Raw genomic sequence first — 18137 nt, forward strand, 5'->3', positions numbered from 1 at the left:
CTAATTGACTGAGAAATAAAACCAGCCAAAAAGGATTCAAATAACGCTTTTTTTTTTTTTTCTTTCTTTCTTTCTACATATGCTGCAGGGTTTGGAGGGTCGTTTTGTGAAGTAAATCTTAATGACTGCCAGTCAAACCCATGTCAGAATGGTGGCATTTGCGTGGATGGCATTGACATGTATCAGTGCTTATGCTCAGAGGGTAAGTTGTAATGCAATTATATGTCCCAAAAGTCAAGATAATATCATTATATTGCTTATTCAGACTTTGTTGGTTTTTAAGTGGGCAGTCAAGCAATTGCAGCCCTAAAGTTATAACCATGGTTTAAATGAAATAGCTATTCAGAAACACTTTTACATTCTTTTCTTTTTTCCATTTGGAGGTCGTTTTCTTATTCTTAGGGATAAATGGGCAAGCAGAGATGAAAAGACATTGACTTATTTTCACTGCAGCTGCGATTCAAGTGATTCGCGAAGCGAGGCTTTTTATTTTTTGCTACAAGGAAAACTCTTATAAAAGTATCCAGGTGACAAAATGAGGGCACCATCACCATTTGTGTACTTTACTGTAGACTGATACTTACTGTAAGACATAATACTTTGTTTAAACAGAATTGAATGTGGTAAAGAATTTTTCTTAATTGCTTTGTCGCTTCTTCTGCCTTTTTTTAAAGTAGCCGAGCTCTAATTTCACAGTGATATCTACTTCAGTTTTAATCTCAAGAATCAAAACATCTGTAATAGTTTACTGTATTTTGAATAATTTTAGCAATTGCAACACATATTTTTATCTACCTTACAGCAGTTTCTCCAAAATTCTCATCTTATGAGCTCATTAATGCATGAAATGAACTGAACCAACCCCTCCAGATTCCTCTCCCCTGCACAAAAAATCTTTTCACTATGTCAGAAGAATGCACGGTACATTCAGTAAGTTTATTGCTTTCAAGTGAATAGTGGAATTCTTGTGCATTGCATTGCAGCACAGACTCTCTTAGATCTATTGGATTTGTCCTGAACAAAAATGAAATAACTAGTGTTATCCACACAGGCCTTCACGGAATCTGCAAGGACTCAATTCCAGCATAACTACATAAGATTATTGTTCCCCGTCTCATTTGTCAGGATAGAATTTTGTCAAAATTGAAACGAAGCTAATAGAGCTAAGAGCAGAATTCAATTAAAATCTGTGTAAAGGTACTGTACTCTCCCCAACAGCTGTTTTTTTTTTTTTTTTTAACCATACAAAGCTGATTGCTAGCTTTACTCAGGATAATATTCAGTTAAACATTTTGAATCTCCTGGTTTGCAGTTCAAGGTTGGCAAGTATTTGCTTAGATTTCTCCGATCACATAAAATCATTCAATCAGAAATTGTCACGTGTGTCATTAGTGTAAAAGAAATGAATCACACCTATTTTTCCTGTAATTTCTTGGTCCGGTTGACATCTTACCTGTGAGACATACCTCTGATTAATCTGTGATTGTGGGTGAAGCCTGTTATGCATTTTTAATGAAGTCAGGATAATTGTCAAATTTTATGACTTGGAGAGAGGTGGAAATTGGTTCCATGGTCAGTTTGAGAAATGATGAGAATTTGACCTGCACCGATGGTGCTGATAGCCAAGCATTAGTCATGGGCCTCCTGTAGCTGCAGTGTGTGACAGTGCTAATGATAGTCATTTTGTAGCGTGACCACACGGTGGAATATATTTATGAGGGAATAAAATGTCAGAAATTGGCAGCATTCACTTTTACATGATGACTTCAACCTTTTAATTTTTTAAATATCAAATGTAGTGCGATAACTCAGAATTAACCACCATGAAAAAAAGTCATAAACAGGTGAGCACGCAGAGTGAAAACATACATCTTATTTTCCTGTGGCACAGTGTATTCTCTACCTTGTTAACTTGTGGAAAAAGTCATGTAAAATTAGATGAAAGCCATAAATTGCTTTGGGTTGTAATTTATGGGTAATTAGTATCTTTTCAAGTCTGGTGTTTACTGACATTCGCACACCATATCTGATATGTGATTTTTGCTTTTCTTTCCATACGAGGATTTAAGGGGCTGAACTGTGAAATCAACTATGATGAATGTGTCTGCACCAATAACTCCACATGTATTGACCTGGTTGCAGACTATGAGTGCATCTGTCCTGCGGGCTTTACTGGCGAGTTATCTGTGTTATCATTTTCACAGTGGGCCTTGATGAACATAGCCTAGTTCAATGAATGTTAAACAGCTATAACCATTAAAATATCTGGCTTTACTAATGTAAGAGTGTATCTAATTGATAATTAAAAATCCACACGTATAAGCTGAATATTGGATAAATCTGTCTACATATAGAACATGTGGTACAGAAATCCAAAACAGCACTTTATCCTCTTAATAAGCACAAAGTGCAAACATTTAAATTACTTTGGGTAATTTCCCTAACTAATACATGTTCATTTAGTTTTTTTAAATTAGGATATTAATGAAACTTTCATTCCAACCCATATATGTTTAACAAAGAAAACCCAAACATATTTTTCAATAAACTATGTGTGCTTTCAGCGGTGAGAAAAAAACTTGATAGACACTAAAAGTGCAAAGATATGGCAATTACACAGCATTATCTCCCCTACTGACTTCATTACTAAAACACACACTTCTCACTTTAATGGTCTTTCCTCGCTACAGTCAAATTCATTTGTGTGTCACCTTGTTGAGACGTTTCTGTACGTTTCCAGTCCTATCGTTCGTCATCACCTTGATAAATTAACAATCTTGTTAACAATGTTTACCTTTTCAGGAAAAAATTGTTCATTGTCCGACTCTCCGTGTACACCAGACCTCTGCAAAAATGGAGGAACCTGCTCCTACAGCTTGACTGGGGAAACGCAGTGCATTTGTCCGGCAGGTATTGAACGAGCCTTTACACAGCAGACTGGCATACATTTATTTAATCTTTGTTTTGACATATTGATCAGACGTACTCATTGCTCCAGTCACTAATCTATAAATGTTGAACAGTGGGCTTCATAAAAAATAGTATTAAGTTATTTAATCGATGTAGCCACACTGAGCATCACTTAATTAGACGCCCAATCCCTTTTGTAACTTCAGTCGTTAGTGCACATTAAAACATATCACTGTTGTTGTTTTCTGTGGAATAATCAACACATATTTTACCTCCAATTGAATATCATTAGAAGCCAATATACACATATTCAGATTGGTGAAAAGGCTGACTGTATGTTTTCCTGTACTATTTCTGAAGTCTCTCTTTGGCTTTATTGATATATACGCTGACTGGTTGAATTATGCAAGTCAGCAAGGACTAAAAATCCTGGCAATGACATATTTACATGAAATCACAATTCATGATTTTTGACAGATGTGGAACAGCTTACTGTACACAGCACATAGCATCAACCATGCCTTTGATCCCACCTCTTACAGGATACCTTGGCAAAGATTGCTCCTCATCGGTAAACCAATGTGTGTCAAATCCCTGCAACCCCGAGGGAACCATCCTCTGTGAAAAGCTGGAAAATACTTCTAGATGTGTGTGTCAACATGGGTACACTGGGCGGCACTGCAAAACACCTATAAACCACTGCGTTGATGGCCTGTGTCAACATGGTTCAGCGTGTGTCAATCTATCAGGAGGGTTCAAGTGTGATTGTTTACCAGGTGGGTTCATCACTCTGCAGGGGCTTGTTTCAGGTGCGGCATTTCCTTGAATGAATCATGTATATAGCAGACACACTCCCAGTTTGAGCCTTTTACTTGTTCAGCTTTCTTCTCTGTGGGAGTCTAATCTCTTTGGCCTTAAGCAACAACACATAACAGTCTTATGAAATGTGTAAGTCAAGGCTCAGTTCATCAGGTTGTGAGCTGACTTCAAAGCAGTGGTGACGTTTAGGATTCCTCTTTGCCCACGTAGACTCCACAAGTGTTCCTTTAGCAATGTATCCCTTTGATAAAATACAAGTAAGCACATCTATTATTATAACATGAAATATTTCAATCCGAAATTGCAGTCATTACTTCATTTCTATTTGATAAAAAATGCAACCTGTACTGGTGATTGCCGCACTTACTGTACTAGCAGTGGCCACAAAGAATTGTTATAACAAATGTTTAAACCTCCAGATCACACTGATAATTTTGGTACTTAGTAAAATGTTAATAAAATAGGACAATCTTTACAAATTGTTTAGAAATGCTAAAACAATTTCATTAGCAATCAACTGTCGTCTACCTACAACATCTCGAATGACTAATTTCCTTCTCTAAGAAGTTCTTTCATAGCTTTAAGTCAGGGGTGCTCAATCCCAGTCCTCGAGAGCTACTGTCCTGCAGCTTTTAGATGCATCCTTGTTCCGACTAGAGATGGCACGATACCACTTTTTTATGTCCGATACCGATACCGATATCATAAATTTGGATATCTGCCGATACCGATATGAATCCGATATAGTGTTTTTTAATCAACAAAACTGTTTTTTAAAATATCTTGCTGCATTTTGCAAGTCTGCAAGTTCATACTCAAGTTTAAAACAACAACTACACTAAAGCTATTCTGTTATACCTGTATACAAAAAAAATATTTCATAGTTCAGCAATACTGATCAATCTAATAAACTTAGACCTACACCATCCTCCCTATTCTGGTATTTTAAAGAGTACTTAGCGTAAATATTAAGCAACCTAACTAATAGGGTTCCAACTCCCAGCAACAACAAAAATAAATAAATAAAAAATAGGGAACCACCCCTCACGCTCCACCTCATGATGCTTAATCGACGTAATCAACCTTAATTTGATGCAGTGTGAAAAAAAAATGCACAGAAATCAATTCTTTTTCAAGAAATATTAAATAGATTCAACATCTTTCTTCAACAAAATTGCAGACTGCACAGATGGTACCTTCCCAAAGTAAAAAGTACTATAGCTTACTAGGGTATATATATTAGACTTAATAGTTACTATATACAGTAATTGACTTCTATTCATTTTACATCAAATTAAAACTTTGGCTGTCAGATAATTATTTATTAAAAGCTAGACATTTTAAATGAGAATAAGAAAGAAAAGTATGTCTTTGTGCCCCCTTTTCCCAGTTAATGCCCTATCGGCCCCCCTGGCTAAACTTTGCTAGATCCGCCCCTGCACAGTTACAGCCGTCAGCTACGTAGAAAAAGATCCTGGAGTAGAAAGTAATATTAAATAAATTGTAACAACAGCTTATCAAGCTTAAACGTGCTGCTGTTGTTCAGCCGCTGGTTTCCTCTTTCTGGCGCAAAGTGGGCCAAAAACAAACCAGAGACACGGACTCGCGACAGAAAAGCCGATCAGCTGATCATTTAAGCAGTTTCATGATTGAAGTAGCAGCCGGAGAGCGAGAGGCAGTCGCTCATTAAGCTTAACGTGGGAATGCTTTACAAACATTCAGAGATGGACTTACACACGTGCTTTACTTCTCTCGGGGATAACTTTGTCGGAGATGAAATGCCAGGTTGCTAGCGAAGCTCCAAATGCTATCCAGACCACCCACAGGTCCCGCATGCCACAGCCGCTCTATCACGTGACGCATACTGCTCCGACTGCTAACGTTCTGAGGTGAGTTACGGTGTGTTGCAAGTTTTGTGAGGTGCTTTCGTGATATTTAATGGATCGGATTACATTTTTTATTTTTCTCCGATATCCGATCCAGTAATTTAGGTCAGTATCGGACCGATACCGATACGTAATATCGGATCGGTCCATCTCTAGTTCCGACACAGCTGAATCAAATGAATGGCTTGTTATCAGGCCTTTTCCAAACTTGATGGCATGCTGAAGAGGTAATCAAACATTTGATTCAGCTGTGTTGGAGTAGGGATGCATCTAAAAGCTGCAGGACAGTAGCTCTCGAGGACTGGGATTGAGCACCCCTGCTTTAAGTGAACAGTGTGGAAGGCACTGAGGGTTCATTGCTTGTATGAAGTGCTGTGTTTTCATTTGAAAGTAAAACCAGTTGTTTTTTGGGGGGTTTTTTAAAACAGAAGAAAATTGTAGTTATAAAAAGCCTCAAACCAAACATGCTCATGACAAACATCTTACATTTTTAATGCATGTTGATTTTATGCTTAAAAGGTGCACTTTGGGGTTTTCTTGTAAAAAGGCTTATGTTTTCATTAATTATTTCTCCTATAACACACTGCAACAATAACCGCATGTCTTCCCTTAACATGAAACACAAAGACATTTTGGAATTTTATTTAACCCTGCTCTGTTATTAACATTTGCTTCCTCGCAGTCTTCTTCTTCCAAACCATTGTGGGTACTATGCATTTCTTTTTTATGGTATCAGCTTATCTTGCTCATGTGTGCACATGTGCAACCTTGCACAATAAAATATGTGCAGAAAAGTCCCAAAAACACTGTTTCAGAGTCCAAAATTCCACATAAATATTTACATTTTTGTTTTTCCTTAACAATAGTACACTCAGTGTACGTTTTGTCATTTTCTCGAGTTATAGAGATAAATAATATAACTTTCAGAGATTTAAAAAAAACAACAACGGTATGTTATCAAGCATCCTAAAGGGATAACTTTAAAGAAATGCAATGTAAAAATGAGAGATCCCGTAGAAACTCTCACCCTTTTTCCACAGGTTTAACAGGCCAGTTTTGTGAGATAAACATTGATGACTGTGAAAAAGAGCCATGTGGAGTCCTGAGCATTTGTAAAGACACTTTGAACGGCTACAATTGCTTCTGTGCACCAGGATTTATTGGTAAGTGAAAGCTATCTTGAAGTTATTCTTTGTGAGTTAAAGTGGCATTTTATTCACAGAAGCAATTTGTCAACATGCAGTCCTTCTTTTATATTTTCTTAGGAAATAATTGTGAGATTGAAGTGAATGAATGTCTCAGCCAGCCTTGTCGCAATGGAGGCTCCTGCGTAGATGAGCTCAACTCATTCAGCTGCCAGTGTCCCCCTGGGATCACAGGTATTTTATATGGTTCTTACCATGACTGCTCAAACTTATATGTGTGACCTATGAAAATAAAGCTGAGCAAGAGTCACTCGAAATAACTGGCAAATGTCTATAAACATTAGCAAGCATAGTAAAAATATAATATCCATATATTATGTAATTTATTGTTAATGTATGTTTGTTTTTGACACAATGCCATGAATGTAAGATCATATATTAATTTAATACACAAATATGTATTTTTTTCTTGTTCTGTTTTATTACTATATATTTACAGCTTCCTTAAAATGTATTTTAAAATATTTATTAAACAGTGCTAGCAGTTTGATTTGTGATCCAATTTTGAGAAAAATCAAAGTGTTAAGAGTTTATTGCCCACAGCTGAAGTATGAAAATGATCTTAAAGTGCATAAAACTTTACAGGCTCGAGGTTGGATGTGGTGCTTCTGAAGTTTCACTGAATGTATTTAATGTCTTATAGTCATAGCTCTTGAAAAATGTTTCCTTAAACAGGTAATACAGTAAGTTTAAATTGTAATGCTAAAATTGTGTAAATATTTCCTTGCTGTAAATGTAATTTTTGGATTTTTGGAAACAAATATCTTTGGATTTGATGCCTCCAGATGTGGCTATTTTTAACATAAGTGTTGAGTAAAATAAGCAAAAGCAGTGTTTACTTTAACCCAACTACACTCTTGCTAATCAGAGGTATAAAAATGTAGTCTGTGTTGTCAGAGGAGAGCCAGAGGATGTTTATCCTTCTGAGAACTTCAATGCTGCCATTAAAATTTTCACAGATTATTTAATACATCTGTGCAAAGTAGAAATGTTTGTTTGGTATTGTCATTAGCACAATAAGGGATTCATAAACTCATAAGATGTCAGTGTTTATCTAAATAAAATCTAAAAGGCTTTGATATTGACATTTCATGGGTTTTCTGAACTGAAATCTAGAGGAAACTTCATAAATTTTACCAAATACTGACTTGAAAAGTGTTATTCTCTTTTTTTAATTAAAGACGTAATTGAGTCACCAAAATCAGAATAAATTCCCAGAATATAATAGAACATATGTCTTAGCAAATCTGCTTTAATAAAATGTCATGTAGCATTCATTACTGGACAAAAACTTTGAAAAAAACCCACAAAAACTTGGATGTCTCGACTGTGCTAAAGAGAGATCACTTAGATAATTATTTCTGGGAAAGCTGACCGTCACTATGGGCAGCAAGACTAATCCGATGTGTTAATGCTTCCACCATGCAAATCTTTAGAAAAGATCCACAAAGGAGGAGATGAGGTTAAAAAAAACAGCTCTATTGTTTATAGTGTTACAAGTGCAGCACAAACAGTACACTGTAATTACATGGAATGTTGGTGTAATTCAAAGACCCGTTATCATTTTGGCATTTCACACTATGTAACAGCCTCCTCTAAAGCTTACAGAGAGTAAATGTGCGAAACAGCGATAGTGAAGGAAAAAAATCATCTTGCTGCTTGGTTAGTTTGCTGCTAATCTGCTCTCTATTTTGAGCAAAAAACAAGGACAGAACAGCAAGTCAATAGTCTGTATTCTATAGAATGTGTGTGTGCCCATCAATCATTTTATTATGTACACCTGCTCATGGTTGTTAATGCAACTATGTAGGCATAGTCAAAATTACCTGTTGAGCATACATGCATATACACATTTAACCGTCATGCCAAATAAAGCATATTTCTTTCCTTCAGTCAAATCTGTGCTGTATGGCACTTTTTGACCATTTGTGACTGCTGCTGCTTGTTAACATTATAGGCATCTACTGTGAAGTCAACATAGACGAGTGCACGTCCTCTCCCTGCCTGCACAATGCCACTTGTGTTGACCTAGTTCATGCCTACGGATGTCTCTGTATGTCTGGCTTTGCAGGTCAGTGAATGTACTTTATGTGAATACTTCTGTAATGTGTGATGTGACATCCTATACATATATTTATTTTGCATAATGTGTGAATAGTTTTCCAGTACAAATAAACAGAGAAGCAATAAAACTTCACAAAAATGGGGGTTGTGGACGTGAACATGTCTCTGAGGTTGAACAAGTACTAAATCTGCACCAGATCTTGGGCTATGAAGCACTGTACTGTACGTTTATGCTAGCAGTTTATAGTTCAGACTCGGACTAACATGTGAACATGAATCTACAGCCATAGTCATTCCTCTGCTTTGTTGTATTTAGGTGTAAAATGGTCATGGTTATTTAGGAGCAATTAGTAGAGCGGTGTTACGTTTGCACTCATCTTATCCTGTAGTGCTTTTTGCTTTACATGTGGTGCTACGATGCTCACTGTTTATAGTGCAAAGTTGACTGTAGATTAAACCACAGGTAAGACTCCCAAACTTAAAGGTCAACGACAACAATGGCTTTTGAACTGTTTCCTAGCAATTTGCTAATAATTCTCACAGTGCAGACCCAAAAATAGAAGTGGTGCAGTGCTCAATCCTGTGAAATCTTACACGCACAAAGGAGGTGATTTCTCTTCTTTCTAAAATTCTTAAGGATTATGCATTTAAAACTTTTTTCTTTTTGCATGTTGACAAATGATATGTAAAATAGAAAGAGGATGTTCTTGCTGCTCCAGCTACGTTGCTGCAGCACAGCAGGAAACCCTTTATGGTATTATAGCTCTGTTTAGCACTTCTTTCATTCTCTGTGTGTAGCATTAAGGTCCGCAATATCCCCTCCCCACAAAGAATGCCAAAAGTACATGTTGTTTATCCACATTCAATTTGCTTTTCTTCGTCAGGTGAAAGATTGATGTAAAGTAACAGCAAGAACATGCGGTACAGCATAGATAATAATACAGAAAAGGTCATTTTTAATTGGTTGAATTACTGAATGTTTATGTCGATCACTCTTCGGCATAGCATATTTATCAAGTTGTGTTCTTTCCCGTCAAAGGTACAACATGTGAACTCGACATTGACGAGTGTGCTTCATCTCCCTGCAAGAATGGAGCCACTTGCATTGACCAGCCTGGTAATTACTTCTGCCAGTGTGTGGCTCCATTTAAAGGTAATGAGCACTGAGAGAATGGGGACAAAAAGCAAAGTTAATTAAATTCACATACTATTATTTTCACCTGTCTGAACTAACTTCACATGTCTCAACAAAATTAGTAAGTCTTTATTCTTAATCTGTAGTTAAATAAAGAACTCTTGAATAACTAGGCAGGTATAAGCCACAGTTGATGCTTCTCCCAGCCATGTGACATCTTTATTCTCACATGTCCTAAAACTCTTTAACTTGGTGTTTTTTAAACCCTAACCACAATATAATAGCTAGTGCAAATAAATATGAGAAAACAGTGAAATAGGGCATGACCATGACACTTTAGGCTCACTGTTGTGTTTTATGTCAGTGCCACGCCACCTGCCTAAAGTAAACTAATAACTGTTTTAACTTCATAATAATAATAACTTGTTATTATCCAAATGGCTCTAGATAGTTTACACAACATTTATAAACCATTTTCAAATATTAGATACAACTTTACATTAACTTTATAATCATTTTAATATGTGTTTACTGAAAAGTTATTGGGAAAAATTAAGAATTACAATTTCATTGTCCAGTAAAGAAACAAACAAAAAACTAAACTGAATCAAATGAAAACAAAACTAGAGTAAGTCAGTCAATTTACTATTAAAGTGTTACCTTTTGTTAACAAATAAATTTTAATACATTTTTCACAAATATCTCTTTGGATAAGTGTTGAAGTGATAAAATTCTTTAACCAAAACCTTTAATGTTAACTTCGCTGTGACGTGATACTTTTATGTTCTGCAGACATCTTTTGCTGGTCACTATGCAACAAATGCAAAATTTAGACAAAAGCAATTAATCACCCCTCTTTGTCTGTGGATTCCGGTGTTTTAATTCTCATAAAATCACGGATGTAGCCATGTAGTCTACTTTTGAAAATATCTGTGAAAGTTTGGGTTCTAAAGTACGGAATAGGATTAGGGCCACACGGGGGGGGGGGGGGGGGGGGAAGTGGGCACGTCTTTTTTTTTTTTTTCTTCTTTTCCCGAATTCTGAGAAAAAAGTCAGAATTCTGACTTTTTTCTCAGAATTTGGACTTTTTTCGTTGTTCTCATGACAATGACAATAAAGTTTCTGATTCTGATTCTGATTTTTCTCAGATTTTTTTTCCAGTGGCCCTAATCTGAGAAAAAAGTCAGAATTCTGGGATTAAAGTCAGAATTCTGACGTTTTTCTCAGAATTCTGACTTTTTCATCAAAAATTTTTTTTCAGAAATCTCAGAAAAATGTCAGAATTCTGACTTTAATCCCAGAATTCTGACTTTTTCTCAGATTTTTTTTCCAGTGGCCCTAATCTGAGAAAAAAGTCAGAATTCTGGGATTAAAGTCAGAATTCTGACGTTTTTCTCAGAATTCTGACTTTTTCATCAAAAAAAATTTTTTTTCAGAATTCTGAGAAAAAAGTCAGAATTCTGACTTTAATCCCAGAATTCTGACTTTTTTCTCAGATTTTTTTTCCAGTGGCCCTAATCCTCTTCAGTACTAAAGAGCCCAGAGCCTGGGTTCTAATAATTTCTTATGTTTTTTTTTTTTTTTTTTTTTTTACGTTATGTTTTACACAGAATTCTTCATAATTTTGTAATTATAGTGTGTTATGGTTTTATGTAATTTTTTGTTGTAATTTTGTTTGTGTATTGTGAATGCAAAAGTCCAACAAAGAAACAAGGGTTGAAAATTAGAAATAGCTGTAACTCTACATGCAGCACATCAGTTAACTATGTTAAACTACATTGTTAATTTTTGACATATAAAAAGTGACAGACCACATATTCCAAACCATTGGAATTAACATCAGCATAGAAACTGTGCTGAGCTTCATGGCATGGGTTTACATGACGGCCTAGTACTTTTATCCATGACTGGTTGTCAGATGCATTACTTTATCACGGTGAATTCATTTACTCAGTCATTTCATTTTCTCAAATAAATCAATAAATATGTTAAAAAGTAATTTTCACATTTTATTATTGATACTATATCCCCACATAAATGAATAAGAAAAGATGAGATAATTTTATCAGCATAATGATGAAAAAAAAACTTTTTTATGTTGCGTTTTGGCACAGCTGGGTTTAAATCCCATTCTGGTAAATATTTTAGTTTTTAATATATTATTAATCCACATGCTGGTCTTATAAGAGATGCACTGCTGACTGTGCGTGATACATTTCTAAAACTGGGATTTCTCCAAAACACAAAACAGTAAAACTTTATTATGTTTGATGGCAAAAAGAAAAAAAAAGAGAAAACATTTACTTAGCCAGACTCTTTTTAGCAATTCATCCTAAAAAATCAGGCAGCCAGTTGAGAAGGACCTCAGTAAAACCCAACAACCACTTTGACAGATCTAATGAGCTCATTGGCTGTGAGATCATCGTAGAAGGACAACAGTCAGGGCAGTATTTCACAAATTTGGGATTTACAGCAGAGTCATCAGAAGAAAATGACTTTAAAAAAGGCACTTCAATGACATACTGACAACATAAGCAGAAACATTCAGAGCTCTGAAAATGAAAGTGTTCTAGTGTGATTCAAAGAACTGTAGAAAGTAATGTCAAAAACAAGTGATTACCCTTGTAACACCACTTCAGTGTACAGTGTGGTAGTGGCCACTCTGCATCTCCAGTGTGCATCAGTGTGCAAAGCTACTCCTTTATACTATGACAGAAATAATTATACAGTTCATGAAGTCAAACGCTAAAGCCATTTCTGGGAGTATTTCTCAGAGGGTGAATGATTAACTCGCTTTATATCTGAGGATTTCAAGTGATTCAGTGTATCAAGAAAGCCATGGCTTTGTGGAGCTTTAATTTCACCCACTTGTACCGTACAACAAATATATCAGTGAAAAGTTGTACTACTGTTTACCAAATGATAACTAACTGAGAAGCTGTCACAGTAGAAGTACCATTTATCTGTAAATGAAAATATATGTAGTGTGTATATATTGTTTTTTGTTTTATATGTCTGAAACAAATAAAGATACAATACAATACAATACAATTTATTAGAAGCATTTGTAATATCAAAATCAATATTTTCACCACATTTATGTTAAAATAGCCATAACTACACTTCAGATTCTTTCATAATTCACGGATCAACCAGCTAACCAGCTGCTAGCTCAGCCAAAGTGCTTCTTATATATTATTTGGTATAAGAAACCATTTGGACTCAGCAGTTTCCTGACAAATAAGAAACTGATTCGACTACAACTTCACTCATTTCCTTCATGTGATTGTTTTACAGAAACGATCTCAGTAGGATGCACCACCACTGTGCTTTGTCTATTTTTGCATGTTTTGCAACATTTGAAGATTTTTATCATCTGCACTGATCTGGTTAATTTTCTGCACTGCTTTTTATAATTATGTTATTTTACTTTCTGTAGGCTCAGGAGAGATTAGCCTTATGCACAATCTATCTGAAGTGATTTTTATCCACTTTCATTTTTCTGCCTAGTTCTGTCAGTTTTCATAATCAAAGCTGTTGTTAAGTTGCTCAAACATGATGCAAATGGCAGTATTCAATAGCACATTAGCAATGACATTGAGGGTTAAGTAGCCAGATGTGTGCTTTTATCACTAGTTTTAAATCAGCATGGAGCATTGTTGCATTGAATGAGGAAATTTTGTGCAAAACTCATTTTGTATGAGTACAAATATATATATATATATATATATTACATAATACTACATAACATATTTTTTTTTTTAAAAACAAATTTTACATATATATATATATATATATATATATATATATATATATATATATATATATATATATATATATAAAAACCAAATTTTTATTTATATATATATATATATATATATATATATATATATATATAAAAATTTGGTTTTTAAAAAAATATATGTTATGTAGTATTGTAACAGCTTGAATGTTCGTAGAGTTAACATAATGTTCGTTACTTTACATGTCAATAAAAAAGAATGCAACACACCATATAAAACTCAACTCAAAATCAAATGTGCTGCCATTTTAAAATATTAGCTTATTTTAAATTTGATCAAAAGGTTAGAAAAGTACGTGGAGGAACATTATCCAATAAATTAGGTCAGTAACCTGATTGCGTATAAAAAGAGAGGCAGAGTTTCTAAGATATAAAGACACTCAGGGGTTTACTACTCTATAAAAAACTGTCTACAAGTTGTGGAAAATTTTCAAAATAATTTTCAGCCTTATTAATATCGCATCATCTACAGTATAAGGTGTCACTGAACTATTCTTCTTAAATTAGTAAATTTCCTTAGATTAACATTTGGTGTGTGTTCTCAATTCTATTGTAGGTTCAAGGAAACATATAATAGAGGTGTACACTTTAAATCTTGAGATCAATTCTTGCACTGTGTTTTTAACCAAGATTCTTGTCTTCTGGATTCTGTATTTATTTCTTTGCCTCTCCTCAGGTCATAATTGTGAGTTCTTACCCTGTGAGGCCAGTAATCCCTGCGAGAATGGAGCAGTATGTGTGGAAGAGTTGGATCAGGACCATTTCCCTTTAGGTTTCCGCTGTCACTGTCGCCTTGGCTTCACTGGTCCCCGCTGTGAAATCAATGTGGATGAGTGCAGCTCCAGCCCCTGTCTTCATGGCTTCTGCTATGATGGTACGAAACAGCTTACGTCTTCCCAACATTTTCATGACATACACTCATGACGGAAGCAAAGCTGCATGCGTGTATTTAGACATTAAAATGCCATTTATGTGTCTAATTTGATTTTGTTCACTTGGAGTGTGATAGGTAGTTTTCAGTTGCTTCACCATTGTAGATATTGTGGTTAGAATCATTCATCTGAAGAGAGGAGCTGGACATTTTTTACTGGAGTGCACTTGATTAGTTTCTTAATATAATGTGTCAGAGAAGATCAGTCATCGATGTTGCGCTACAATTTGAATAATGGATATTAAATGACTTTGAATGAATGGTTTTGAATGGTTACTCCCGTGCATTTCATCTCTAGCCCAAGTATTTAAAAAAATATCTGATCATTAGAAAAGTGCTGAAAAGTAATAAATTCGAAATAATTATCAGTCAATGAATCTTGCTTTGTTTATGTTATACTGTGAATTTGCATGATTTTGTCATAAATTTAGTTTAGTTTTGAAAAAGCATCAAAATATTTGTTTCTTCCACCCTTCCTGGCGTTCTTGAAAACTGCCAGCTCTCCAGTCCAGTTTTGAACTGGCTTATGCTTTTTCTAAAATAGTGATGGCAGTGGATCACTGTCCTCTCAGTGCTACAGTAGCCTCCACAAGCTGTCTTGGCCAATTTTGAGCGCAGCCAGTTCACCTTAGGTTAGTGAAGGTGGATTCTTGGACCTATTGGCCAGTGCTCAGTCGCAGCCAGCCAGCCAGCCACAAGGGACAGCACTGCATAGCCACAGTGGCAGTGATGAGTAATGCTGCTGCCACCGAGGACTTACAGCATTTAATGAGAGTAATAGCATCTACACGCACCAAGACAGAGTGACAGCATAGATTACGTGGTAAATCTTTGGGATAATGAAGAATCCAGGGACCCTGACTGGGGAAGTAATAAATTCACTCCTGTAAGAACTGCAATTACCTCTGTCACTGGCTGCCTGTACCAGTGTTGTGTTGGAGAAACAGAATGATGCATCCTTGGTTAAAATCATTAATAAATAAAGAGAGGAAGGAATGGATTATTAGCCATGGGAAATTCTAACTTCTGATGGAAGAAATTGCCGCATTTGTAGCTTCTGAATTAAGAATAGCACTGAAATTGGTCCTCTCCCTCTGTTGCGCTCTTTCCCCATCATTCAGCGTGTTGCAAGTATGTTGAGAGTGTTGCAACAAATGACAAGACTTTCAGGCTTTCAGTGAGCAGAAATATGGTGAGACAAGGAAAGCACCTGGCAAGAAGAGGACTGAATGGCCATCGCAGACAGGTTCATTTAAAGCTGGTTAGAGTGTAAAGCTGTCAGACTAAGGCAGTTTGGACTTTGCCAGCAACAGGTCTTACTGATACAGCCTAAGTCATTTATTTAATGGTCATACCCTTTAAAAATAGAATCACAGTGGCCATTGTGTAGTCATTTATGCTCATAATCAGCACTTACCTGTGTAGAGATGTAGGACCCACAGAGATTTGAGTGAATTAATTTATGATGCAAGGTACTGTAACTATGCTCCGGCTTTTCCTTTAGTTGTAGATGGCTTTTACTGCCTTTGCAGTCCCGGTTATGCTGGGCTCAGATGTGAGAAAGACATTGATGACTGCGTGAACAGTTTGTGCAGCACCAACTCAGTATGTAAGGACCTCCATCTGGTAAGTTGAAACATTTTTCCAAGGCAGTATAATGGAGTGATGTTATAGCCTATGCTTCAGAATTGCCCAGTCCTGTAAATCGCCACAGTTGGTAACTCTCCATAAAATATTGATAGACATGAATCACATTAGTTACTGTATATTACCTTTGATGGCTGCTGTGCATTCGGTGTTTTAAAACATTTCTTTTGCAGTAAATATTAACAAGTGTGCAGTAACTCGAACATTGGCACATTATTAAAAACGAATAAATTACATCGGCATGACTTTGTGCTCCAGAGCAGCTCGCCAGTTATCTGGTTTACAGGTCCAGCATGATTCATATTGTTTTGGGTGTCTGGGGGGAAAATAAGGTAGGGAACTGTTAATATCTTATGTCCCATAGATGGCCATTATTATTTATATCTCATAATAGAAAAATTATGCCAATTACAGTGTCCCACTTATGCCTTGTAGCCAATGTACCATAATAACCAAAGGATTACCAAAGTATCCCTAGAAGGAAAACACTAATTTGTAATGATAGCGTCTCTGTTTTTAACCAATGTTGTTTTAGATCGTGTGTCCAAAACAACACATATACCTGATAATTAGTAATTATTTAAAAAAGCTTCATCTTTATGTTTAAAGTGTAAGTCATAATAAACATAGAAATATTCAATAGGTTTTTCTTTATTTATATTTTTGATAGCCATTTAATAACTTTACAGTGTCTAAGCACATCTATAGCACGCTATATTCCCCATTAAAGACCTCCACGTCCTGGTTATGCAACACATGGGCAGGCTTGACGGGAAATAAAAAATGCTTATGTCAGAAGTTAAGTTTAACAAAAAAAAAGCAGAACTTTTAAAACTTGTGTCTTGAAGGCACAACTCTATTCTTGTACTTATTCAAATGTTTTTTAAGCCAATAACATTGATATGTTGCAGCTGCGGAAAGGCCTTGGGAACCGCATGCTGCTCACTAACTGTGCAATGAGTACCAGGAGCCTTTTTCCAACAGCTGCTTTTTTGCTAACAGATTGCAGTAGTAAAACAGATGTGTCATAGATAAAGTCCATATATTTAGCCTTTTTTTCCCCCTCTGGTAACTTATGATGTGTGTAGTCGAGTTTTAAAAAAGGCTTACATTAGAGTAGTGATGTTAAGATAGAGGAGAACACTTTGTAATTACAAATTAATTTTTATAAAGTTTCTGTACCAAATTTAATTCTCATGAAATCAGTATTAAGATTTGCAGAGCTAAGTTTTAAGATTATAACATGACTTTCCTTTTTTGTAGCTTATCAGTAATGGTTGTGTTCTATCCAGCCGGTATAAAGAAATAAAAGTCATCCATCATTAAAATTTTAAAGTCAGTCAACATATTCTACTAATAATTTTATCTGGCTCTTTTTGATGTAGTTTATAAGGAACTAATGGAAGCCTATTGTGGTGCAAAAGCTGGTTAAAACACTGTAGTGTAATTTTCATTTTCTGGGATAAACTAAACTTCAAGTCCAAAGACAAAAGGACACCGTGTAAGAAGACGATGGGATCTGATAAGAGGAATTTCCACAGGTATTTTTTTAGTCACCGTGTTTTACCGTTACATTTTTCTCGGTTCATTATTCAAATAGGGCCGTTTTTTGGAAACCCCATCACATAGTCTTGTTTACAGTGCAGCTATTTCTCTCTCTGAACATTGTGTCCCACAGAGCTTTACCTTATTTTGGAGAATTGCAGTCCCTGAAGGTGACTTAGCAGCAAAAATGAGA

The 18137-nt window shown here is 35.6% G+C and overlaps 1 protein-coding gene across 4 annotated transcripts in view; it reads left to right on the forward strand.

Annotated features, from left to right (window-relative positions):
• eys (eyes shut homolog) overlaps positions 1-18137 on the forward strand; it is a 183194-nt gene that overhangs the window by 40487 nt on the left and 124570 nt on the right. For all 4 annotated transcript variants that reach the window (XM_082557788.1, XM_082557789.1, XM_082557790.1 and 1 more), the window contains 9 exons: positions 89-202; positions 2803-2910; positions 3453-3686; positions 6656-6778; positions 6881-6994; positions 8778-8891; positions 9924-10037; positions 14498-14695; positions 16257-16378. In XM_082557788.1, the coding sequence (XP_082413914.1) occupies positions 89-202; positions 2803-2910; positions 3453-3686; positions 6656-6778; positions 6881-6994; positions 8778-8891; positions 9924-10037; positions 14498-14695; positions 16257-16378 (1241 nt within the window). The remainder of the gene's footprint in view (positions 1-88; positions 203-2802; positions 2911-3452; positions 3687-6655; positions 6779-6880; positions 6995-8777; positions 8892-9923; positions 10038-14497; positions 14696-16256; positions 16379-18137) is intronic.

The sequence above is a fragment of the Aulonocara stuartgranti genome (assembly GCF_965226115.1).
Source record: "Aulonocara stuartgranti genome assembly, chromosome: 13".
In the NCBI taxonomy this organism is placed as follows: domain Eukaryota; kingdom Metazoa; phylum Chordata; class Actinopteri; order Cichliformes; family Cichlidae; genus Aulonocara; species Aulonocara stuartgranti.